Here is a 26,795-nt window from a genome sequence, read left to right on the forward strand (position 1 = left end):
TCATTTCTGACACAACAGTTTTTTACAGAAATGCTCATTTGGGAGAACTGCCTCTTTCTCTATCCATTGGTGAAGGACTTTGTCATCCAGACTTGGAGATGGAATCTGACCACATAATAACATCAAGAAGTGACGTCATCCAAGGAGCTCCCTCTGAGACTACTGTATTTGATGTAGGACACCGAGTGTCCTCAAGCAGGATCCCCAGTAGAGAGGAGAGTGTGGGGAGAACAGCAGAGACACACACATCTCCCAGAGTATCTCAACAAGCATCATATGTGTCAGGTAGGCTTACAACAGTCTTTCATATGAGCTGAAAGGATCTGTACTCATAAGGTGCATATAACTTTGGTAGAAATTGGTCAAACATAGCTGAAAGGTCTTTAATCCCTGGCTCATGTTAATATCTTTCTCCAACAGCTACAGGCTTGTCATCTAAATCTAGTCTGGCCAGGGTTCCCTCTGGGTCTCTGAGTGAAGGTGCTGTAAAAACATCCTCTATGGGGATGATCTCTAGTGTGGAGGTGATCTACAAAGCACTATCTGGGGAGTCTGTGAGAAGTTATGGCAGTGACCTATCAGAACGATCTCTCTCTGAAACAGATGAATCTCTGACTGGTACAGACATTTCACCAAAGTCTAGCCTGGCCAGGGTTTCCTGCTCACCATCAGTGGCAGACCTATCAGAGTTAGCAGCTGCTAGTCTTTTGGATTCATCTAGGGTGTCTGTGAGAGGTTCTAGGAGTGACCTATCAGGAAGTGCTCCCTCTGAAATAGCTATAGAAGGTGTAGCACGAAGAGTGTCCTCAGACAGGATCCCCAGTAGAGAGGAGAGAGTGGGGAGAACATCAGAGACACCAGAAAGACGCACCTCTCCCAGAATATCTCCACAAACATCTTATGTGTCAGGTACATAAGTGATTATATACGGATTGAGCATTGTTAGTAGAACGTAACAACATTCCTAGATATTTTAACCTTTAATTAGTCACTATCAATATGTTGATGTCTCTCCAACAACTCCAGGGTTGTCATCTACATCCAGTCTGGCCAGGGTTCCCTCCGGGTCTCTCAGTATTTCACCTGTTGTGTCAGCAAGATGCTCTGGCTGTGAACTATCAGAAAGAGCCCCCTCTGAAACTGTAGTAATGGAGGCAGCACAGAGAGTGTCCTCAGTTAGGATCCCCAGTAGAGAGAAGAGGGTTGGTCGAACAGTAGAGACACAAACGTCTTTTATGTCAGGTAAACCTTCAATTTAGCGTTATTACCTACAGTACAGTAATATTCACTGTGAGAATATCCAAGAAAACAAATTCTTCTTCTGAAGGTGTCTCATCCTGTTTGGTATTATTTACAGGGTTAAAGGACAACACAACACAGGTGTCAGGAACAAACATTCACCTTCAAGAAGACGGAACCGCCCGCCCCACAGCAGTGCTGACTCTGGGACATGGAGTTTCTCCTGCCCCTAATGTGGTTGGCCCAGTTTGTTCAATTCAAACCACACAATCACAGGGTGTGCAGACAAGACAAGGTACATTTCCTCTACAATACTGTTATTCAGCTTTGATAATGTAACTATCTTGCCCAATCATGAATTTGAAATCATGTGGATATATTTATTGTTGTCAATTAAGTTGAAAATAATCAATATTCTCCTTTGATGTTGTATAATTTCCAGACTATCAGGGCCAGATCTTGCAGAGCATTCCTACTGGAGCAGGCTGCGTCACTCCTGCCACTGAGCCCGCTCTTGAGAGCTACACTAATCAGATCTGGACCCTCTACCACTTGGCCAATGAGTCAGCCGAGGGCACCCTGTCCACTAGATTGCTGTCTCAGCCTCCCTTCAATGGCGGGGCTTACATCCGAAACTTTGGTCCAGGACACATACTTCTAGCAGAGAGGTCCCCACAGCAAACTGACTCCCATTCCTGGAGTGGCCAACCAGGGCACCAGGCTCAGATGAGTCCAGGAAGGACCTTCACACCCTGGGTACAGCCCGCACCCCTCCCCCCTCCTCCCCAGCACCCAAACATCCCCAACCAGGAGATCAGCATCCCCAACTACTTCCTCTTTCTTGATGCCAACCAGGTCTCTGTGGGCCAGAGCGCGGGTCATGATCGCGTTCCGACCACAACCGCCGTGTCAACCGGCCGCCCTCTCTCCACTGTGGTCAGGAGGGACGACCCCCCTGGTTTCCTGTCATTCTCTGTTCCAATGGAAACCATGAGCGGTCTAGGTGGTCAGGCTCAGTTCCTGCAGGTGATCAGTGACGAGGGACACACAGTGTACTCTCCGGCGCTAGTACGCGTGGTCACCTCACAATCCAGTGAAGAGGAGGAGGCCAAGCGGCGCCCCACTTAGTCAGTGGTAGTTTAGTGTAGTTAGTCCCTCAGTAAACACTTGCTCATATAGAGAGCAAGTAAGTGAGGTTGTCAATGAAATAAAACAAGCATTACAAAAGCATTTCAAGGTAACATTAAGCTTTTATTTAGCAACAATAGAAATATTTTGTTTATTTTGTAATGATATACGCAGGGGATAAAACGGTACAGGTGGGTGCTAGGACCCTAGTCTACCTTTACCGCCTTATATTACATGATAATCCCTCGCGCTTTACAGAAGTTACAGCAGCTATTCACAACAAAGTAAACATGGAATGTTGTGTGTGTGAAGGTGCAGCTAATGCTTGCATAGTCAAAAGTGGTGCATTACATCTGCATTCATTGTGAGAGGGGGGAAGTATTCCAGACAGATTTATGTACTTTTAAGAATGATCCTGAATTATATTTTTACTACTATATTTCAGATACTTTTGCACACAGAGAGAAAATATATCTTTACACAGAGCCAAGAGATCAAACTCCGCTATGTATCTATCTGCTATGGACGCAAGAGTCAGGATTCTAAGTACATTGATTAACATTTTTCTCTGCAAAAAGAACTACAGTACATCATAGCTCAGACAACTAAATGAGCTCTATTCCAATATGACATCTACAATGTCCTCAGGCATGGATACTGAGACCTAAGCAGCAGAAATGGGAGTTAATGACAGTAGTGTTTGTCTTAAGAGACTCTCATTCTAGTCAATAAGTAATAGATACTGTACAAGCCTGAGCAATAGGCTACTTCACACACAACCTGAAAGCTCTACGTTGTTTTAAGAGTGATACTGCTTCTGCACACATTCGACAGTAACAGCGCTACATGCACTGCGTTTAAATAGGATATACATCAAGTGATGCGTCGCATTCAAGTCAAAACACTCCATCTTAAAAACATAACGACAGAGGCAGATTTATATCCTACTTTTTCCAAAGACGTCTCTATTTATACACGTAGTGGTCCGTTGACCATAGCTTACAGGCTCAAGACGGCTTTATCGTTGTGCTTCGAGTGTGAGAGAAGATGGGTTTGGAAGCTGCTGAGTGGTTGCCTTGGATGTCACTCAACTCCCAATAGTTAATAGCCTTTCCCTGTGTAGGACCATAAAGGACAATTTTCTTCATGATAAGGCCAATTTCCCTCCCTTTACCTTGCTTATGTTGACACTATAACTCTCACATCCATTAAACTTTTGATAGCACACCATCAGAAGTTCTACCATGAATATGAAAAAAAAGCAAAGAGTTTACATGGAGGTGTAGAAGAGGTTGATGGTGTGTGTGTGTGTTAGTATATGTCAGGTAGCTGAGCATAGTTCCTGTCCCAATAGCCTTTCGAGTAGAGCCAGTCCTGAGCTTTGTTGTAAGGGTTGGGACCCTGGTGAAACCACCTGTAGGAATGCGAGACCAAAAACTAGAGTCAGACGCACAAACACAGACATGGGTGGGAATGGATACGATCTCACATGTGACAACATCATGATATAGACTAGAGTGAACTCCTTAATGACAATATAAATGTAGAAAAATATGATTATGCATGCATGAATATAAATATTCAGGTGGACAACAATGCACTAAGTTTGCGTTTGATGGGCATTCATCAGGAGTCGACTGTAGGCTACTATTCATGGGTACGTTTCCAGAACTTTTCACAGCACCAAAATAATCTTTACACCCATAGTCTTCAATACACTTGGGATATTAGTACTGCAGAGCTTTTGGGACCCCCCCCCCCCCCCGATTTAGTGAAGCATGCATTTGTGTCTGAAATTATGTGTTCATTCACTGCAGTTCTGAATCTGTCCTGCAGGGGATGGTAGAGTGCAACACTCAAACACAAACCACAGGCAAAGCAGACTAGGGCAGAGTAAGCCAAACCTGGGGCCAAGCGCAGGGTTCCTTATCAGTGACAACATGAGGAGGAGGCATAACAGCCCAAAACAAATGCAGAGGTAGTTAGCCAAGCATTAGCATACAAACACTTTTTGTAGGGGGGGGGTTTGAAGGAGTTATAGGGTTAGAGGAGGGATATCGGTATACACAATAACTTACCTTGTTTTCCATTCGTCCGTAGATTTGGAGCGATTTTTCCGTGCCATCCTCTGTTTCTCCTCTACCCGCTTCTTCTCTGCACTTGCCGAATCTGAGAGAGGAATACATGTTTTAATATAACACATAAACAAACGTTTCCGTTCCACAAAGGTTCCCCGACATCAACAAACAAAAACATTCTCTTCCAAGAGCTGAATTACTTGAAAGTCAATACACATCACGCAGAAAATACTTCTTCTCAACAAGGTGATTTTAAACAGTACAAAATAGGTTTCTTCATACCTATGTCTCCGTTCTCCATGGCTCTGATGTCAGGTCTGAGGCGACAGTCTGTGGTAGGGATGACCCCCTCCATGCTCTTCTCCAGCTCATTCAGCTGCATGGCAAACGTGGAGAAGGCATAGAACTACCATGGAGAAGATGAGGGGGGAGGGAGGAAGGAAGGAAGGGAGGGAAGAAATCACGAGTGAAAACCAGCTCAATCACAAAAGGAGTGAAGAAATAGTGTCAAAACCTTTCCAATTAACACCCCTCCTTTATTCCCCTACACTTCCTCCCTCATCTCTCCTCCCCCTACCTCCCACTTTCCAACTCTATGTCTCTATCTAATCCCCCTTGCCACTCTATCCCTCTCACCTCAGCATAGTTGTCTGGTCGGGGGGCTATCCTCCAGACGAGTTCACTTCCTGGTATGGCCTGGACAGTCTCGGTGTCGGGAGGGGGCATCTCCTCCGGCTCCTCATCCACACTGCTCTGGAGGGGGACGAGAACACACACAACTAGGGGGGTCAACCCTTCAGCCAGGTACAGTACTGTGTCTCCACCCTCCAAAAATATCATTAAAAAATAAACACGTGGAGCAACTGGACTAGTGACATCATAAGGCCTTGATTATTTACATGTATTGTGTGCTGAAAGTTCATTGCCTGATCCTATGAAGATACACATCATACTGCATACAGTTAATTTCATTGCTTCTCTAAGCAGATGGAGTGACGAGAGAGACAACATCACTCAAAGCATATGGTAGCAAGTTACATAACCAACTCTGTAGGGATGAAGCCAGTCCCTTGCTGTTGATCCAGGATGTTGTTCATTAGTGCATAGTGTATACAGTACAGCAGGCTTATTCAGATCCAGCCCTTTGATCAATTTTGAACGTTAATAAACATCTGCAAAAACATCCATGCAAAAATCAGATATTTGGTGCCAAAATGAGCCCGAGTTTAATTTCCTCCAGTAGAAGAAATGTTTATTCGCTGTTGTCCCGTTGTCCATTGAGAACTGTTCATCAATATCACCAAGGTATCAGTGTACAGCCAATCAGCATTTGCTCACCAGTCTTCAACGTTGAATTTTGCAACGCTGCTAGACTGATCTGAGGCAGGCGCTTCAATCTGTGGGGCTGTGCGAAGTTTTGGACTGAGCATGTCAATGGAGAGCAATTCCCAAACAAGATGAGATGCTTGGATGTTTGTTTGGATCAACATACACAATCAGATTCTCTCACATGAACCCTCCTGACAAACACCTTTATCATTGCCTGAACCAAACTGTTCTGCTCTTGCCCGATCAAAGTAGTGTAATTTTTCCTCATTAAAAGGGAAAAAGAAGATCACTGTGTATGCCGTGTTCATATTCAGTAAGTGAGAAAAGTGTTATTGAAAAGAAAACAAATATGGATTTAAAGGCCTGTACAGCACTTACATTTAAAATAATTGGTACTTCAAAAAATAATATAGTGGTATTTGTGCGTTGTTTTTTTCCAAGTGTATACAGACATTGGGAAGGCTAATCGCATGCATGTCCAAATGTCTGGCCACCTTGCAAATAACATTTTGAAAATCTAGCCCCCTCAAGAATATAGTTGAATAGTCCTGCAGTACAGTATATACCTGCTTCTTCTCCTCTGCATTCTTCTTGTCAGCCTTCTTGTGGGCATCAAAGGTGGCAGGGTCCACCGTGTATAAACACTCTGTCCATTTGCCGTAGATGGCACAAAGCTTCTTTTTGCTGGAAACACACATGCACACAGACACGTGTACAGACGCATGTACACATGCACGCACAGCAGGGTTGGCATATTGAGCGGTAGGCTTCTGAAATACTATGACATGCAGATTTAATGAGCATTGAGACAAAATATTGGTGAGGGATGTGAGATGTTGACTGTATCTATACTGTACCAGGCTGGCCATTTGTTTGTTGCCCTTGATTTCAGTTAAAATTATATTCATACTTTCAGAATCACTCATGTGCACATGGAGTATTGTGAATATTTAATGCTTCATGATACATAAGTAAGTCATGGTCTTGATGTTGGCCTTGGATGTGATCTGAGAACACCATCTTCACATTGATTCCTGCTATATCTGTACGGCCATAACATAATAACAACCAGCTTGTTAAAAAGAGAGACAATCCAAACCATCGACAATCCAATTGCAAACCAAGAGATGGTACACACATACTTTTTATCCAGAATGTAGCCCTCCACTTTGTGCAGCTCTTTACCGAAGAGGCCACAGGGTTTGAACGTCAGGCTGCACCTCTCCCCGGTCCTGTCACAGAATGACAGACTCTGTGTTCACACATTCTCTTTCAGCATTCCCCACAGTCAGAGAAGACACAGCCCGCTTTCAAACATTCACCGCTCTGACGCTCCGCGTCTCTCTCTTTTCTCGTGGCAAAGCAACTGTCCCGGGTTCTGTTTCCCTGATCAATCGGCTGGAAATGATCAAAGCCGTTTCACACTATGGCACGCACGCACGCATAACTGCACACGTGTTCACATGATAACATGTACATTCATACATGTGTGCTCACAAAGACTCACACAGAGAACATAACCTACTGTCACTCACACACACATGCACGTCCCTTACTTGTGATTGATCACCTCTACATTGCCATACTGCTCGATCCAAAGCTGACCCACGATGATGTTATGGACACAGCAGGTGGGATTTGTCCAGGTGTATGCTTCATTGTATCTGCAGAGAGAGAAAAGGGAGAGTTACTTTCGTACTGTCAATCTGAAATTATTAGATACTGTGTAGTAATTTGGTGGTTCTATCCATTGTACCAGGCAAACTAAACTTAGCTGAATATAACGTAGTTTACTCAATCTACTAAAGTGCAGCTCAAGTATCTGACAAGAAATGAGACGTGGTGGTCTGAAAGAGGAAGGCCTCTGGCTCCACACTGACTTGGGCAGCTCCAGAGTGATGATGCCCTTAGGCTCCGCCTCCACACTCTTTCCCCAGAACTTGAGTTTGGGGCAGATGGAGCCGTGGAAGAGGAAGTCCTCGTGCATGCCCTCGGCGTGGAAGGCACTGACGGGCGGGTGGTGGCTCACCTGCTCCGACATCCACTTGAAGCCCAGGTCCTCTCTGAGGTGGGAGTAGGAGGGGAGGGGGAGGGGGAGGGGGGGGCAGTAGTGTCATGACAAGTCACAAGACATGTGCATGTACTGTACACAATGTACATAGAGCCCATACACACACACACAACTCCATCCACAACACACATCAACAGTCCACACACACGCGCACACTCCCATGAGAGGTAGGTTGTACTGTAGGTCTAACCTGATCAGTTCGTAGGTTTCTCCCAGAAGAGGGTTGAAGGGCTTCCCAGTCCTCTCCCATTGTGATGCTACGGCAGACACAGCAAACGCTGCTACACACTAGAAAACACACACAAAATATTTATTAGGGGGGGGAAGCGTAGTGCACAAATCTCTTGAAGACAGACACTGTGTGTGTGTGTGGACTGCTGATGTGAGAGAGGATGATGATGATGACTAGCTACCTTCATCCTCTCTATAGAGTCGGTGGCAGCGTTGGCCTGGTGGATGAGGTAGGTGTGCTCCATGTACTCTGTCAGCCTCTGGAGGAAACTCAGGGGCTCGTTAAATGCCACAGGCATGGCTATCTTAGACAGCTCCTGAGAGAGGAGGAGTGGAGAGGAGGAAGAGGAGAACAGGAAAGTGAAACATACAGTACAAACACTGGTGTCCATACACATAGCCCACACGTACTGTGTGTCTGCATAAGTGTCAATGAAAAGTAGAAAAATAATGTCAAAAATAAGCACAATAAAAAACCCTGATGAAGGCAATATAGCCGACAAACATTGGTTTTTCAACCATAAGGTCGCTATTTCTTTTCAAGCTGGTCCCCCAAGAGTACAGTAGCTGAACACTTGAGTACAATATCCAGAAATATATTTTATATATATATATATATATATATATATATATATATATATATATATATATATATATATATATATATATATATATATATATATATAAAAGCACGGTCTATAAAAGACAAGAGGCATCTGTGCATACTGCTGTTTTTGGCATCACCATAAGTACCAGAACAAGAAGGTTACCCTGGATCTCAATTATTAAAACTTAGACTACGCCTACATAATTTAAACAGGTCGTCTGCTGTCGGGATTGGATAGAGAGAGATTATACGGCCCAATTTATCCCACGGCAGGGATTGGAGAAGGTTCTAGCATCCCGACAGACCAATAACCGTGACTGAAAGCTTTCATATGCAACCATTTGTATTCATCTTTTTGAATCAATTATTTAGTGGGGACAATGTACAATAATGAACAACTCAGACGGGACTGAGGTGCAAAAGTGCCTGTGTGAGTTAGCGAGATATCAAATCTCTGTCCGTATGCCTGGTTTTCGTTCTTAGGTAAAGTCCCAAATAAATAAGTCATAAAGGTGCTGTATCCTTCACCAGAGCTAACTCATTATCCAGTAACACTGCCCCAAGCACAACAGCTCAGGTCAGCAATATTTCCCCCAAACACAGCACAAACCCACTTGAAAAGATAAGACGGTATGAACTAAGTTCAGAGAGGAAGTCGTTTTGAGACTGAATTCCTCACCATGCCAATGCATTTCTTCAGGATGCTCCAGACACTGACGTCGTTCCTGGAGAACATGGGAGCCGGTAACGACGTCCTGAGTGATGAAAAATAGTAAAGAAATGGATCAGGTCAAAATGGAGTACATTCAATGATGTTATAGACACAGGGGAAGCACATTGCTTTTATGGTACAGATATTTCAAGGTATCTACTTAGAAATTTTGTTCTAAATTACGGTCTAGTACTGTACTACTTGTTTGGATCTTTGGGATTCATCAAAACAAGCACCACAAGGCACTATCTGTGTCAAATTCTTCAAAGTAAGTACCAGGAAGTACCCATGGTCACAACATAATGATTAAGTAAACATCAGGTAACATACCAGCGGAAACAGTACCGCGAAGTAAAGTGCAACCACATACATTGTCAAAAGAATACAAATGGTTTACACCCTTCCTTGCCACTGTGCCCTATGTTTTTCTGCGGGTTCTATGGTTCGGTGTTCGTTCATATTGCTTGTTTTGTACTTATTGTTCATATTGTTTGTATTGCTCTTTTTGTAAAGCACTTTGAGACAATTGTCTTTGTAAAAAAGCACTATACAAATACATGTGATTGATTGGTTTAGACTCTAAACCAATCAATCATGGTTTATGCTCAATGCTCTAAATGCTCTAAACTTTAGAGCATTTAGAGCAGCACCATACAGTAATTCCACCTACTGTACATCTTGCCATATAAGGCTTGGTTCTCTTCCTCCACCATCTCAAATACACTCTGTGCCATCATTAATCAGGTAGTAGGATCTCTTGTTGTTGGTGGTGAAGTGTGTATTACTACTAAAGCATGTGCCCTGAGTTGTACGTGATGTTCTTGACTTTCTATATGGAAAAGGAAAAGAACTGCTGGAACGAAAATACTTATACATGAAAAAAAGGAGTGTCCACAACTCTTTAATGCACCTCTCTGTGATTATTCAAGACGCACAAAATAGACACATTTCACACATCCCACTGGGATCCCACTGGAGGTCAGCTCTTGACTTTCACTCTTGGACAAAGCATGTTTACAACAGCAAACCTACAATAGCCTATTTACCACTGTGTGTGAACACACTATGAGCGTTTTAGCATGTTATACTGTCTATAAAAAAGTAGAACAGTTCAGATATGTAGGTATGTTGAGTAAGTTTGATATCCTATCTATCTATCTATGGTGGTGTACAAGGTGCACATTAACATTTAAATGGCGGATCAGGGACCCAATCTTTATAGCCATTTGGAAACAGAGTTACCAGACACTTGACAGCTAATGAGCTGATCTGTAGCAGTCGCAGGTCAAGCCTCATGCAATAACCATGAATGATTGGGAGAGTGTGTGTGTGTGTGTGATTATTTGAATGTGATGCTTCACTGTGAACAGAAATATAGTATTCAAAATGTGTGCGTGTGTGTTGTGTGCGGGCACACACACGCACACGGGCGCTGTCGCTACTTTTGAGGCCTGCCTGTTTGTGTGTGGACCAGGTGTGCAGCCCCGAGGCAGATGGTGTGTTTGTTCAGGGATGAGCACTGAATCAGTTACACAAAAAAAGAGAGAGGGAAAGAGAGATGAAGGGGAAGGAAGGAGAAGGAGGAGGAGGAGGAGGAGGAGAAGCGGCTCAATCTACCCCGTCTCTTATTTACAGTGGAATGAACAACCTAGTGGGGCGTGACAGACTGATACTTCTGTCAGCTTCAAAACACACCAGAAGATGCGAGACTAGATTAACCTCAGTCCTAACGACTGGCATCAACAGCTTCATACACTTCTTATAGGCGAGTCATCATCTGTGGTCGAGGCAAATGAATGAGTAACACATAAGAAAGAGGAAAATCACCAGGCATTGGCATTACATGAAGTATCAAATCAAGTATCAACTAAAAAAAACAACTAATTGTGGTTGGTAAGTGATAAGCGGTCCTCTGTGGCTCAGTTGGTAGAGCATGGCGCTAACAACGCTTAGGATGCGGGTTCGATTCCCGCTGGGGCCATATATACTGAGAAATGTATCCACTCACTGCAATGTAATTCGCTTTGAATAAAAGCGTCAGCCAAATGGCATATATTGTTATTATTATAATTGAAAATCGCAAATTCCTTCTACAGTACGTTGACTCTAAAAGTGCATGAGTGATGACCAACGGTGCATTATTTGCCCATGAGAGAGAGAGAAAGAGAGAGAGAGAGAAAAAGAGAGAGCCTGTTGATATAAAAGAGCTTGGTTGGTGTTGGTCTGAATCCAAATCAAGGCAGGAGAGTATATGAGGTCATTGTTCCATCACACAACCAAGACTTATCTACGGGCAACCAGGAACACCGCTCTCTCCGAATGACATGAGTTATAGTGTATAAACAACTTGCCCATCAATCTTTTATACAGACGCATAGCGTGCACACACACACACACACACACACACACACACACACACACAGTTTGCTGCATGCAAACACACACAGACACACACTGTCCCTTCTCTCCATCTAAGACGGCCCGCTCGAAATAATTAAACGGTCACTTGTTGGATTATTAAGAAAGAGGGCATGCCTTGGTCATCAAATAGACTACCCAATGTTCTTACTACACACAGGGTAGAGTCAGGGTACCAAGAAAAACTAGCATTGTGTGTGTGTGAGAGAAACAGTGGCTCAGGATGGAAAAACAAGAGAGGCTAGTCTCTGGGGAACTTAGGTGCTCCAACAAAAACACCCGAATACGATAACAGTGGGGACTGCAGAGGTGGTAGGCACTGTACGCATCACATTACCTACAATACAGTAGCTGGTCTATTCTACAGAGCCGGCTGCTGATGCAGTGGTCATCTCAGACACTAACAGTCATCACACCTGTTCACTGAGTGACAGGATATTTGCATTATGACATTGTGGATGTCGTTGTCAGCTATAAACGTGTTACGATTGGTCCAAGTCATGTCCTACAAAATGTCACCACTGATACAAAATATGATTAGAAAATGGGAAATAACATAATATTGCCATATATGTGAACCACACACAGATAAAACATTGTACGGAAAAACAAGCAAAGTACTTAAATTAATAAGAATAAGAAAACAACCGAAAAACAAGCATGACATCACCATGATTAGAGCGTACTGTTATGCCCCCACCTGTGCTTCTTGACGCCGTTGCACTGGGCCTTCTGGTTGCCATGGTTACCCTCCCCAGACATTCCGGCGATGGGACCCCCGGGGTCGCTGGGGCAGCGACGGCGGCGGCTGCTGCTGCGGCGGAACAGAAAAGGGGGGGTCTCTCTCCCTTCTTCCTCGCCTTCGTCCAATGAGTAGCCAGCCACAGACAGGAAGTCACTCACAGAGTACTCCGACTCGGACTCTGAGAGGGAGAGGGTGGGGACAGAAGCAGGGTCATTCCACAAGAACCTACTGTACCTGGCCCGATAACCCCAAACCCTGCAGCCTTGAACACTCTGGTAGTGAGTGATCTGTAGGCTAACACCCTCCTCCTCCTCCTCCCTTCTTCCTCCTCCTCCTCCTCCTCCGAGCCTGTCGCTCCCTGCAAAAGCGAAACCCCACCTGGGGGATCCTGTTCCAATGGGCGGCCACACAGATGCTTCACTTCCTACCTAGCACAAACTCCACCCCCTAAGCTGCACGCTGCCAGGGACAACACAGGTGAACACATAGCTTCACTACAGCACTGTTCCTATTTGGTTGGAATACATACAGTAGGTCAAATATTTTAAATACTTGGGTGCACTTCATTTTACATACAGTTTGCACTTTTTTAAAATTTTCTCCATTGCATCTGGCAAGACAACGTTTTTCAAAATGTTCACATACTGTATGTATTTGACCCACATCTGCAATGTGATATAGAATGTAGAGTTATCATTTCAGTGCGTGTTGGGAAGCAGGGGTTTCGGAGCTGACTCTGTCAGCCTCAGATATACAAAGTAAAAATCTCTGGTATGGCAGAAATATCATTCATAATAAAATATGTGGCTGTAATGTTCAACCTACAGTACAGTAAATGGACACAGTGATTTTTTACATATATTATGTCAACACACAACCAAGATGTAAGCCGCCCTCAAATTCAAAACATGCCGCAGGACATGCCATTCAAAACATGCCGCAGGATCTTTTCTTCCCCCATCTTTCTCTCAGACATTGAATGTAAACATCTGAATATAGATGCTGGGAGGAAGCTCAACTGGTGAGGCCTTTGACCAGAGAATAACTTTGTGTATGAATAATGCACATATCCCACTTTAACATGCAACCATAGCAACCACCGCAAGGCTCTTGGGTATACAGTATACACTGTGCTGGAGCAGCCTACTTAAGTGTCATTACAATCTGCGATTCAAACTACAACAAAGCTCACTCCTCCCCAGCTGATGAACGGGGCTGGAGAAATGCAACCACTCTCAAATTCATAGACTGAGCTATGGATGCAAGGACAGACCAACCATCAAAATTATAGTTTTAACCATGTTTTGAATGGGGTAAGACAAATAAACTAAGCTCATAGAGCATTTCTAAATTATATTCTTTAAGAATCAATGGCTATATATCATTAACGCAAAAGTAAAAAAATAAAATAAAAAAAGTACTGTACCAATCCTAGATTGCCCCTTTCAGGGTAAACACAAATTACTATAACAGTTTGTTTTTAATTTGACTTGACCATATCATATTCATACAGACGGACCCATTGAACCATAATTCAACCACCTTCCTTGAATTAAGTTGGGTGTGAATGCTGTTCGTTGAGCGAGAGATGAGCAGCTTTAGCTATCCTAAAAAGTACTGCTAGCTTGTTAACCTTGGGAATAATAAAGAGCGACACTCTGACGGTGTTACTTTACTGCCACAGTAGTTCAAAGGGCCATTTCAGCCCTCGAGGAGACAATTAGGCCGTGTAGCAGCTGATGGTTGGTTAATCGGCCATGTAAGCAGCGATGTGATTGGCCATTTGTGACTAGGAGGAGACCAGGGTGGCTGAAGTTCCCCCCCGGGGACATATAGAGGGAAATGGACCGAGCTTAGGGTTCTGTATCAAGTGTAGTGAATCATGCTCCACACACACACAGACACACACAGACACAGGCTGTTAGGATGTTCTACTGAAGAGAGATTTGTCTCTCGAGGTGTCTGTGCTGATAACAAATACTAAAAAGGTGTTTCTACAGCTTACTTTTTACATGGGGGAATTTATTTTAATCTCTAACCCAGGGTGTGAAGTTATTTGCTGGGAACATCAGGTGTTTGGCTGACATACTGTACAGTAGCAGACTAACCTGACAGAGCGTCGTAGAAGTCATCCTCAGTGAGTGTGCCAAGAGTGGGGGACCTCCTGCTCTTAGAGAGGGACTGGGGCTGCTGCTCGGGGTCCTGGTGCTCTGTGGCCAACGTCTGCAGAGCCTCAGTCAGTGCCTTGTTCTTCTCTACCTCCTGCTCCAACTTCAGGCTCCACACCTGGGACACACACACACACACACACACAAACACGGTACATTCACTGATCTGGGTAAAGTGTATATTAGGTATTTGGGCATAGTGAACGAGGCAAGATCTAGTGTGCAATTACACACACACACTCACACACAAATCTGAACACACTCAGATCAACAGCAACAACATCATCCATTTGACATTTTTGCTAAGAGACAGTCTAACTGACTGATAACCACACTGATTGATGGATTGTTCCGGGGTATTGGTCTCTCTCCTTCTACAGCATTGTGTGTGTGTCCTGTTGTGGAAGCAGCTCGACAGCAGGTCATTGTTCTAACCTCCGCCTATACCTATCCAGTTTCCCCCGCTCGGAACCGAACACCCCAGTCTCCGACAGCGCCGTGGCCCAGGATCGAGTGTCTCTCCTGGGCAACCTGAGCTCGGCTTAGTGGAGCACAGACTGGAGAGATCACCTCTCCCTATTGTCTGATGCTGCGGTGGCGGGTCCTCTGCTAACCCCAGAGGAAAGACAATAACAGCAGGCTGACAAAGCCACCGTGCTCGCCAAGCAACCAACAACGTCAGAACACTGCAGAGATACACTCAGGAGACAGTGGGGTGGAAGTGGTTGAAGGTAAAGTCAACCCTGCAGTGCTTGAATGAATATCTCTTGTTGTGTTTCCAGAGTTAGCGCCATTGTTTCATCCAATAAACATTTCCTGAGAGGCCATTTTAATTGGGTTAGAGTAAGGGTTAAAAAGTTAGGGTTAGGGGAGGGTCGTCCCAAGGATCCCACTTAGCATCTACTGATTTTCATTGCCTAACAGGAAATGACCTAAAGGACTTGGTTGGAAATAGAATTCAATGAGTAAAGAAAGAAAGATGACTAGTGAGAACAACAAAAGGAACCAAGTCCCCACAGAGTGAGAAAGAAGCCAAAGTCACCTTGGGGGGAAAGGCAGGCAGGCAGGCAGGCAGGCAGGCAGGCGATAGTCTCTGTTGGGAAACAGGAGCCCGTAAATCGGGCTGCAAATCTGAGATAGCAAAGAGAGGCCATTGTCCTCAATTAAAGTTAGGAAAGAAAAAAACAAAACAAGTGGAGCTTCATCAATTATCCTGCCTGAAGGGCTCACTGACATCGCGTTACAGGTGCGCGCACGTGCGCACACACACACACACACACACACACACAGGTAGTTTCTCATAGTGGGTGATTATGAAATGATTAAAACATATTGTGGCTGTCTGATATTCATCTTCAGGCATTTTTCTTTCTCTGATCAAAGGCAGCATGGAGGCCTTGTCAAGCCCAGATTCATCAGTCAAAATGGCATAATGAGAAACTAAATCTCTGAAAAAAGCTTCAGATGTAAAAATGCTACTGAAGTCAATGGTGATACTGTAAGTAACCATTACAGATTCACTATCATAGGTACCTCAAAGTTATAGTATAGAATAGAAAACAAAAGTATAGATTGTATAGTAGTTAAAATGGTGAATGGACAGAATAATTTGATCAGTAGATTAGATCATCTCTGCACATTTCACTCCACATGTATCTATTCTATGATCAATTATAATCAGATTTGAGTACCACATCTCAGTTATTACTAAAATGGAACTGTGCATAACTATGAAAAACAAGGATGAAAAAACAGTAAAACACTACTTCAAAACCAGTGGAAGAAATTGCGATGCCAAGGAAAAACACTGTCTTCAATACCAAGGAGGAAAAAACACTACTTCAAAACCAACGGAGTCACTGATATGATTGGCCGATTTCCACTTCCTCTTCCCTTAGAACTCAGTAAACATCCTGGCATAGATACTGTAGGAAACAAATTGGAGTCGCTCCCTAGCAAGTACACAGTGTTGGCAACACCGGGTGTTGGGGAGGTCTTTGACCCTGACCGTGGAGGAACAGCCACTGCAACATTAGCATAAACATAAGCACTTCCAACTTTCCTCTTCTGTGGTTCTGCCTGATAGCGAGCCAACTTTTAATGAGGTGAGCCAGCTCTGTTTGAGGTTAGACAGGTGAGCGTGACTCATGCAAATCAATATGCTGATGCGGTCTCCGCTGAGCCGCTTCAAAAAGAACTGGGATCAATACAGATCGATCAGGTCTGAAAGATGAACTCATATCAGGACTGACAGGATCGTTACTTAGTCTTGGATTGAAAGAAACATAAAGGTAAGGTAAAAGCACCTTTAACTCAAAATAACAATTTCATGAATTTAATTGCGGATTGACTTTTCTCAAATAGTGTGTCGGTTTACTGACCAGACTAAGCGTGACCGACTGGGTTTGAACCCAAACTCATCTACGCTCCAGACGACCTCAAGACGAAACATTTGCTCGAGAAGAAACTCTCTTCTAGAACACCCACAGTGACATTCTCGCACACTCTTCAAAAACCAACATCTTGATCAACATAACAACGCCATATTTTAATCCACCAGACATTCTTTCGAAACAGTCCATAAATTCCCACTTTACATGGTTTGCCGTCACACAAGTGTTTGTCACCAGAAACCCTCCACTCAGAGCGAGCGACTTCTCTCTGGAGCTGAGGGAGCTCACGTTGCACAAGCCTGAGCCAAGGCAGTCCCATCGGAGAGTGCTTGGCTCTTGACAGCCCATCCGCAACACTTTGTTGTGTAACCTGCCCCAGCCAGCCAGCCAGCCAGCCAGCGTCCTCCTCCTCCTCCTCTCCCCCCCTACCATCATCCTCTCGCTTGAGCAAACACAACGCTATTTTAAGCCCTGCTCTGTGTGTGTGTGTGTGTGTGTGTGTGAGGGAGTGTGTGTGTTAGAGAAAGAGTGGGCGAGAGAGTGTGTGTGTGTGTGTGTGTGTGTTAGAGAAAGAGTGGGCGAGAGAGTGTGTGTGCGCCTGTGTGTGTGTGCGCCTGTGTGCGCCTGTGTGTGGGCTCTTCTATACGTCTCTATGTTCTTAAGGAGAATGGCTTCTTCCCTGCCCCGGGACAAGCTGCAAGCAAAGCTCTAACTTTGTTTTCCTGCTGGAGGGGGGGGAAAACATTCTGGCCAACTGGCTCTCGTATGGCTCACTGCTGTGGCGAGCACTATACCTGGTGCATCCATCTGGTTAGAAGACAAACTGTTCAGTTGTTCTCCACTACTCCCCGGTTGGGTATTTAATTAAACACATCTTTACTGTACATGTCTCTGGTCTGATGGGATCAACCAGATGGGAGTCCCCGTTGGACTGAGTCGCTATGCTATGCACTAAACAAGGCACACACACTATTTGAGAAACTCACACAAGGCAGAGACAGGCCACCCAGGGAGACTCGTTGAGGTGGGGAGAGAGGGGCATTAAAACCTGTACTGTAGGTCCTGCCCTACACCCCACTGAGAACACACACGCTAGGTTAGAGGTCGTAGTGAAGGTCGAAAATCAGGCTAAGAGAGGGAACAAGGACGTGGTTAGGCTGACGCCGCCAGAGGGAGAGAGGGAGAGAGGGAGAGAGATCGCGGGGAGAACGTTTGTCCTGCACTCAGGGTCACCATAATCCTACGGGGGCGACATGATAAACGGGTCTGACCCAGTGACCTGTGAAGAGGAGAGAGTGTGTTAGTGTGTGTGTGTGCGTGTGTGTGTGTGTGTGTGTGTGTGTAATGACCTTCTGCCTGCTCTCTCCTTTCCCTAAGGCGGTAGAATCTGCTGCAGTGCTGTCCTGGGTAAACAGTGTGGGTTGTACATTTCCTCGGAGATCACTGACACTGTACTGTTAGTGAGAACAACTCGACATGACAGATCAGGTAAACACAACTAATGTACACGGCGAGTGGCTGTGTCTCTCCACGTAAATAGAACATGATGGTGCCAGTGTTTATCTCCTCGGAGTATCTGTGAGGGCGCGAGCCGTCGGGGGGGCCAAGATGATCCTACACAGGGGAGCCAGGAGCATGGATAAAGTGTGTGTGTTTGAGAGTGAGAGAGAGAGATAGAATGTGTGTGTGTGTGTGTGTGTGTGTGTGTGAGAGAGAGAGAGAGTGTGTATGGTGTGTGTGTGTGTGTGAGACTTTCACACCTCTAAGGAATTTCTGCACCGTTTGGCCTACATACACTACAGTACAGCACGGTCGCCATGGTGATCTCAAGCCTGTACGGAAAACACTAATCTGGGAAAACAACAACGATATCTATACCCGATCTCCACTTCAAAAGGCCAGCCAATCACTGTCTCTCGCTCCCTGCCAGCATCGCTTTGACGTCTTGGCGAACGGTCTAATTCTGTAGCGAGCTAATAAATCAGGTCAGGGCACATCTGCTGAAGTGTATGTGTATGTGTGTGTGCGCGCATTTGTGTTTGTATGTGTATGTGTGCGTGTGTTTGAGTGTGTGTGTATGAGAGAGAGAGAGAGAGAACGTGCATGTGTGTGTGTGTGTATGTGTATGAGAGAGAGAGAGAACGAGCATGTGTGTGTGTGTGTGTGTGTGTATGTGTATGTGTGTATGTGTATATGAGAGAGAGAGAGAGAGAACAAGCATGTGTGTGTGTGTGTGTGTGTATGTGTATGTGTGTGTGTATGAGAGAGAGAGAGAGAACAAGCATGTGTGTGTGCGGGTGTGTGTGTGTGTAAGGAGAGGGGCTGTAATTTCAGCTCAACACTTAGCACGAGTCACACGTTCACACGTCTGACAGAGAGACCCGAGCAGACAGCATTCAGCACGCGAGGTAATGAGAGGTGGAGGCAGAGCGCCCATTCAGGCAGCGGTAGTACCGCGTCCACAGCGGTGACAGCTGTATCTGTGTCAATACACAAGTGTGTTTTTGTTTTTTTTAGCATTTCACTTGGCCCAAATCTCAAAAGCCTTTTCCGTACTCCTCGCATCCTCTCTCTCCGCGCCTGCCTCCTAAAGACGCGTTGGAGGAGGAGGTCAGAGGGGAGGATCCTCACCTCCAATTTGTTTTGTTGAGAAGGAGTAAGGAGAGGAGATAACGTGTCTTTTTTAGATTCAGGAAGTGGAACAGAGACGGAAATAAATGATGTCAGAAATGGGATGGGAGCGGGGTTCAAATCCCAGCCATGCAGACACAGGCATACAGTATGTGGGAGAGATAGCACACTAAAGGCTTACCACGAGACAAGGGGGTTCCCAAAAATGTTTGTCGTGGCCCTAAGTCGACATCAATAAATTCCTGTGACCCCAATAACTTGATTGTGGACTATGCGAAAACTTGTTATAATGACATCCAAGTGTATTGTTATCGCCTAAAATATGTTCTAATTGGTTGGATATGAAATTGTCTTCATACGATATAAAAACATCTGTGTCTTATTTATCAAATCATAGAGGTTTGAGTTTGATTTTCTCAGGGGATCCTGATTTGAAATCAAGGGACCCCCACATGGGGTCCCGACCCCAAGTTTGGGAATCGCTGCACTAGACCAACCAACCGCAGGCAAGCAAGACAGGTCCTCTGTGGCTCAGTTGGTAGAGCATGGCGCTAACAACGCTTAGGTTGTGGGTTTGATTCCTGCTGGGCTCATATATACTGAAATGTATGCACTCACTGCAATGTAAGTCACTTTGGATAAAAGCATCAGCTAAATGGCACATATTATTATTATATTGAGGATTAGTGTTTAATACTATCCATGATGGCGCCACCTATGTGCTCTCTCTCTCTGCTTACACGTGTTCTAATCCTGTTAGTCTGTTGTAACAGATCCAGCTTAAGAGTGGAGACCAGCGGTCATCATGCTTGTTCAGACATTTCCCCTCTTACCATGTGATTGACTGTCCAAGTGACCAATCAATTCCCCAATTTCGTGGGCTAATGGGTACTTACAGTTATACGACACTCACAATGCATCTCTCCATGTGGAAATGGGATATGGCGCATACAGTAATAGTAACCACCTCTGCATACCAAGTGACCTTAGCATAAGGGCACTCAGTGTATGATGGATTAGGCTGTTGCCCGTTTGTGAATGGGTATGGGAGAAACTAGACATTCTATGAGGAGCCATTGTGGTTCCATTGTGTCTCATTAAAACACACTGTTAAAGGTGCAGGGGCAACAGTAAGCACTCCGCCACCTCCGGCCACCCAGGGTGACAAAGCTAGCGATATGACTGAGAGAACGCAGAGCTTCTGCTGCTCATTGACAGTCTGACGGAACGAGAATCTTATTATTTACATTGAATTGTTGTCATCAATAAAACATGTCGTCTAGCCAGGTAACATGGTTATCCATCGTTCGGTCTTTTGTGTCAACTTTTGTGTGAAATAAATACAGAAATACTACCAGCTAGGTCCGTTTGACCTCCACAACCGGGTTGGGAAACAAAGTCCCTCCTAGAAGCACCATGGATTAAATATTAAGTGCCTAAAGAACAGTCTTCACCGCCATGAGGCCAGACATGGTCTACAGTAAGTGAGGACAACATCCTGATGACAGAAGTACTACTACAGCTTTACGGATCATCCTAATCCTCCTAGTCTTAACCTACAAAGTGGGCTCACACACAATACCTGTCAGATTAATGTTACCAAGGAGCAGCACTTCCAAACATCTGTGAGGTCCAAGTGGGTCTTTTTTTAAATGTTGCCAAAAAAAAAAAAAAAGTGACCCACAAGAAATAGGTGGAAAAGCAATACATGAAACACTTCATACATTTGCATATGTGGTTTCCTTATCATTCATGAAATGACTGAAAGACACTGCGACTTAATAAAAAAAAACCTAGAGCTTAGACTTGCTTTTGATTATTCCAGAAACGACTGTCGAAATGTCATGACCGTCGTCACTGTGTCGTACTGTAGCACCAAGTTCACCACACAACAGTACAAGCACGGCTTATCTAAGCACCTCGTGTGCCCCAACCCCCCCCCCCCCACACACACACACACATTCTAACCGCCATTTTCAGCATAATAAATGAAAAATGCCCATTTACTATAGAAACAATCCACATCTTATGAATGTAGCTAGACAACACTGACAAAACCCCCACTTACCTACTGTACAGTACATCTGACTAGAGTAGCTAAAACCCATGAAAAACCAACTCACCTGAACAACCTTCAAGTACTGTCCTAAAGCCCAACAATAGGCTAACCAATGTCCACAGGGAGCAGCCTAATGCAAACAGACCCACTTGTTCAGAAGACAATGAAGAGCAAAGAGAGGGAGAGGTCTCTACCGTACCTGTGACGATGGAGGGTGCTGCTGTCACCTTCTCTCCTCTGCTCTGGATGCTCCGCTGGCTTGTGGAAGTGTGCCTGCCGGTGTGAGAGTGTGTGTGGGAAAGAGAGTGTGTGTCTGTGTGTGTGTGCCTGTCGGTGTGAGAGTGTGTGTGGGAAAGAGAGTGTGTGTGTGTGTGTGTGTGTGTGTGTGTGTGTGTGTGTCTGCCGGTGTGAGAGCAAGTGTGGGAAAGAGAGAGAGTGTGTGTGTGTGTGCCTGCCGGTGTGAGAGTGAGTGTGGGTAAGAGAGTGTGTATGTGTGTGTGTGTGTGTGTGCGCGCATGTGTGTACTCATGTGTCTCAGCCTGAGCGTTAATATGCACGCTCTACAGTTCCTACTCTAAACGCGCGGCGTCTCCCTGGAGCAAAAGCCTGCCTGCGCGTGTGTGTGTGTGTGTGTGTGTGTGTGTGCCTGCACTGACCCCGAGTGGAGTGCAGACCTAAGCATAAAAGCGGATCTTGCCTGTGTCCTTCCCGATAGACGCTCCAGTGATTACAACGCTCTTCTACTGCTCTCCCCAAGGGCATGGCACGGCCGCTCGGACAGGTGTAGAGGGAGGGAGGGACACACACACACACCCCCTCCCCCTTTACACACAGCCACTGGCCAGTTAGAGTAGGGGGGAGTGGCCTGGAGCTTCTACTGAACCATTCCATATAAATTCATCAGCCAATGACATCACCGCCCGTAGTAGTGTATGGGAGTCCATATGAATCAATGGGACAGATACACTTCATCACTGAGGTCCGACTCACACAACTCGCATCGTTGCGATAAGGAGCCGTTGAGGATCAACAAAGTGCCGTACGGTGTTGTTGAGGACCAACGTATCCTCTGGCGGGCAAGATGATCGTACGCAATACGACATTCTAAAAAAAGATTCTATACAATTCACATCGCACACCCCGTGTCAGGTCGGTCGGCGGAAATTTGAACAGGCAAACGCTCGGCTACCCATGCACTGTGAACACACAGTGAGGACTGAGGGGTGTCGCGGTGGACAGGCGGTAGGTTGAATACATAATCCTCGAAAGCGCTTCAGGCGCGCTTGATTCAGCTCGTAGTTTCCACTCGTTTGGTCTCATTGTACAGTACCAGGCAAACTAAACCAAGCGCAGCACAAGCATGTGAAAGTACAGCACTGCCCTACATAGCCGACTGTAGAGTGACTGCCACACATTTCACAAAGTGAAAATAACGGTCCATTTTTCAAATGAACCAGCCACATATTGTTGGCAGATTATTGGAGATGTACAGTAGTAGTGTATCGTATGACTATACTATCTTTATTCACATCAACCCTGAGGTGCAGCAGTCTGTGACGTGTGTATCTGGCCCAGGTTTGTTGTTGTGGGTGGTGGTGGTGGTGGTGGTGGTGGTGGTGTGGTAGGCACGGTACCTCCTCTTGGTTAGAGAACAGGGCCAGACAGAGGCGGAGGGCAGCGCAGGTCTCACTGGAGAGATCACTGGTCTCTCTGGCCTTCAGCAGGAGAGGATCAGCCAGCGCTAATGGAGACAGAGAGAGAGACAGAGATGAATGTGGAGCTGTTACACCACCCAACAGCTACAGACCCTGTAGGATGGGTTGGCTAAACCAAGACATAAATCTATATAAAAATGTATTCATTCATAAATAATTCATTAATCTATAGCGGTCATCCCCTGGGTGTGTATCAGACCTTTACCACTTGACAGAATTTGAGTTGTACTACCTTGGGACTTTGCTGTTTCGGTACTTTTTAAGTCGGTTCAACTCCAGTAAATCGAGTACAGCTCAAGTCTTTGACCTCGTCTTTCAGTTCTTTTACCATGTCCTTTTTACTACACTTGACCCACTGTTATACTTCACCTTCCGTTAGCCTCTCTCTCTGTCGTATATATATATATATATATATTTTTTTTTATGTATTTATTTTCTGTGAAGTGCATTGTATTGTGTCCATGTACAAAATGTGCTCTATAAATAAAGTGTGACTTGATGTATTGGACCCAGGTAGAGTGTGTACACCGGCGTGTAAAGGCATGCCTTTATCTGTATGAAGGGCACCACTGACTGTGACTGAAGGACACACTTCTATGGAATAAAAGGAACGTGGGGAGTGAATAGCAGAGATAGTCAATGGAGAGTACCCTCACACACTGACAAGTGAATGGGATGTCTTACCATTATTCTGCTCATTCTTCACCATGGAGAGAAAAATAGACACTTGAGTCTCCAATTTCTGCTGGCAGGCTTCAGCAGCCTGAGAGGTCGAGAGATGGAGGTGGGGAGACAGATGGACGTGGGAGGAAAGAAAGAGAGGGGGGGGGGAGGGGGATTGAGAGAGTGCTTTTCATGTACTGTGTAGGCATTCAGGACTGTATCTGGTATGGGACACAATACATTTACACTGAGAGTGTGTGTGTAGCATTGGGAATGGCTGCTGGAAAATCAACAGGACTTGAGCTGACCTGGAGGGATTGCGTTAGGTCCCCCAGCGACACGCTGCCTTCATCACCCTCGTCATCCGCAGGGGTCTGCTCCTGGCGACAGTGACGGGTGCTGTAGGCCGTGTGCTGCTCCAAGGCATCCAGCCAACTCTGTCCACACACACACACACACACAGGGCAACATACAGTACCGCCCAAAAGCACTGATTAGCTAAACTACACACTAGAAATATATATATATGTGTGTGTGTGTGTATATATATATATATATATATATATATATATATATATATATATATATATATATATATATATATATATATATATATATATATATATATATATATATATATATATACACACACACACACACACTTTTTTTTTCTTTTTTTAAATAGCATACTTTTCTAGTTGCCTCTGGATCTGTCTTCCACGACGGGTCCGTCTTCACCTTGAAGTGATAGACATTGTCATCAAAGCACCTAAGGGTGAAGAAGCACCTATCCCACGCTTTGACCTAGAGAGGCATAGGAAATGACTTACATGAAGGTACAGTAAGACATACAGTACACACTCACCAAGCACTTTATCAGGAACACCTGCACACCTGTGTGGTGGAGATGATGTAGGGAATGTTTTCTTGGCCCACTTTGGGCCCGTTAATACCAATCAATCATTGCTTGAATGCCACAGCCTATTTGAGTATTGTTGCTGACCATGTGCATCCCTTCATGGCCACAATTTACCCATCTTCTAATGGCTACTTCCAGCATGATAATGCACCATGTCACAAAGTTGTCTCAAACTGGTTTCAGGAACATGACAATGAGTTCAGTGTTCTTCAGTGGCCTTCCCAGTCACCGGATCTGAATTCAATAGAATTCATCTTCATAGAAGACATCTTTGGTCTGTGGTAAAATGGGAGATTCACAGCTTGAAAGTGCACCTGAAAAATCTGCAGGAATTGCGTGATACAATCATGTCATCATGGACCAGAATCTCAAAGGAATGTTTCCAACATCTTGTGGAATCAATGCCACGAAGAATTGAGGCTGTTTTGAGAGCAAAGGGAGGTATTAGTACAGTGTTCCTAATGAAGAGCTCGGTGAGTGTATAACCACCAGTCAGTAAAGAAATAACCTCAAAATAATGCGATAAACTGCACTTAGGACCGGAGGGTTGTGGATATGGAAGTGGAAGGGCATTGAATAACAGCTACATATGCAACTGAATAAAATGCGGAAAATGCCATCCGGCAATCATGCCGAAGTCACGCAAAGCTTTGCTGAGCGCCGCAGAGAACTGAGGCAGTGTGCAAGCTGACCTCACACACATGTAGCGTGACCCGCGTCACATGACTGACAGTGTGGACGGAGTCTGTTGCAAGAGGTGGAAGGGTTAACTCCCTGTTGTACTTTCCACAGCTCTACTGTATGTGTGGCTGAGCTCAGATCAAGGAGAAACACAGCATCCTGCCGCCTACTGTACCTACCATGCAGTGAGCTCGCATCAGGGCCTTACAGCCCTGCCTCCGGACACCAGCCACAGCATCAGCCCTACGACACACACACACACACACACACACACAGGTCATCTCTCTACCAATCCAAGATCTTTTATGGAAAAACATGCTTCATTGTGGGTGTGGGGGAAATGGTGGAGGAAGAGGAGTGTGACTCACTTTCTGGGGTACCAGGATAGGACCCCATTTTCAATGACCACCCAATGGGAACGCCAGCCTAAAAAACGGGAATTCTGTGTAGGCGAGGCCAACAACAGTTTTTTTTTTTTTCATCATTGTAGTATATCACCTTAAAGCTACACTATGGGTTTCTGTAGAAAGTGTACTACAGCATACTATTAAATGTCAGTATTATGAATATTTGAAAAATAATTGTACCTTATAAAGCACGCCTTCAAACTTTTGGATGACACCAGCCGTGTTCTTTGGGAGGAGGGGAAAAAAACAATTTATTATTTTCATAACAATATTACTGTACTTTGATCCAAACTGACAGCACTGGGTCTCCAAAGCCGCTCGAACCCCTCACCTTGTCGTGACTGCCTTCCAGTATCTGTCTGATCTCATCACTGCTAGCCAGGTCAAACACCGTCTGGTCTGTAACAGAGCAACTTAGTCAATTATCCATGACTTCAAGCTCCTGCCAAATGCCAGCGCGACAGTGAATACACCACAGTAACACTTGCCTGTCTACACGGGTCTATAGCCTAATTGCCTGTCTTTCGTGCATTTTCTTTGTGTTTTTATTTATTTGTCCTGTTAAGTTGTTGTTGCACAGTATTGCATCTACAGCATGTAT

The 26,795-nt window shown here is 44.9% G+C and overlaps 2 protein-coding genes across 2 annotated transcripts; one reads left to right on the plus strand and one right to left on the minus strand.

Annotated features, from left to right (window-relative positions):
* Positions 1-660: 660 nt before the first annotated feature.
* LOC310819279 (uncharacterized protein) lies at positions 661-2,367 on the plus strand (the record flags this gene model as incomplete). Its single annotated transcript, XM_083690522.1, has 4 exons — positions 661-909; positions 1,027-1,242; positions 1,358-1,534; positions 1,682-2,367. Exons 2-4 carry the CDS (start codon positions 1,149-1,151, stop codon positions 2,365-2,367), a joined length of 957 nt encoding a protein of 318 aa, XP_083546648.1. The 5' UTR covers positions 661-909; positions 1,027-1,148.
* A 200-nt stretch (positions 2,368-2,567) lies between these two features.
* On the minus strand, positions 2,568-26,207 carry LOC310819388 (oxysterol-binding protein-related protein 1-like). The gene is made up of 19 exons (XM_083690657.1): positions 26,156-26,207; positions 25,967-26,030; positions 24,878-24,991; positions 24,496-24,624; positions 24,209-24,287; positions 23,444-23,550; positions 14,667-14,844; positions 12,514-12,736; positions 9,363-9,438; positions 8,259-8,393; positions 8,036-8,133; positions 7,655-7,837; positions 7,331-7,438; positions 6,917-7,006; positions 6,341-6,458; positions 5,082-5,198; positions 4,728-4,851; positions 4,446-4,536; positions 2,568-3,781 (listed from the first exon to the last, which is right to left on the minus strand). The coding sequence occupies exons 2-19, from the start codon at positions 25,982-25,984 to the stop codon at positions 3,679-3,681; spliced, it is 2,091 nt and encodes a 696-aa protein (XP_083546783.1). The 5' UTR covers positions 25,985-26,030; positions 26,156-26,207; the 3' UTR covers positions 2,568-3,678.
* Between the last annotated feature and the right edge of the window lie 588 nt (positions 26,208-26,795).

Source organism: Argentina silus (genome assembly GCF_951799395.1).
Source record: "Argentina silus genome assembly, chromosome: 18".
NCBI classification, from domain to species: domain Eukaryota; kingdom Metazoa; phylum Chordata; class Actinopteri; order Argentiniformes; family Argentinidae; genus Argentina; species Argentina silus.

Excerpts from the sequence above, each read along its gene's own strand:
- LOC310819388 (XM_083690657.1), bottom strand. Across the intron at positions 24,625-24,877 it reads ATCCAGAGGCAACTAGAAAA|AGTTGGCTGGATGCCTTGGA; the intron begins GTATGCTATTTA and ends GTGTGTGGACAG. Across the intron at positions 8,134-8,258 it reads ACTCTATAGAGAGGATGAAG|TGTGTAGCAGCGTTTGCTGT; the intron begins GTAGCTAGTCAT and ends TGTGTTTTCTAG.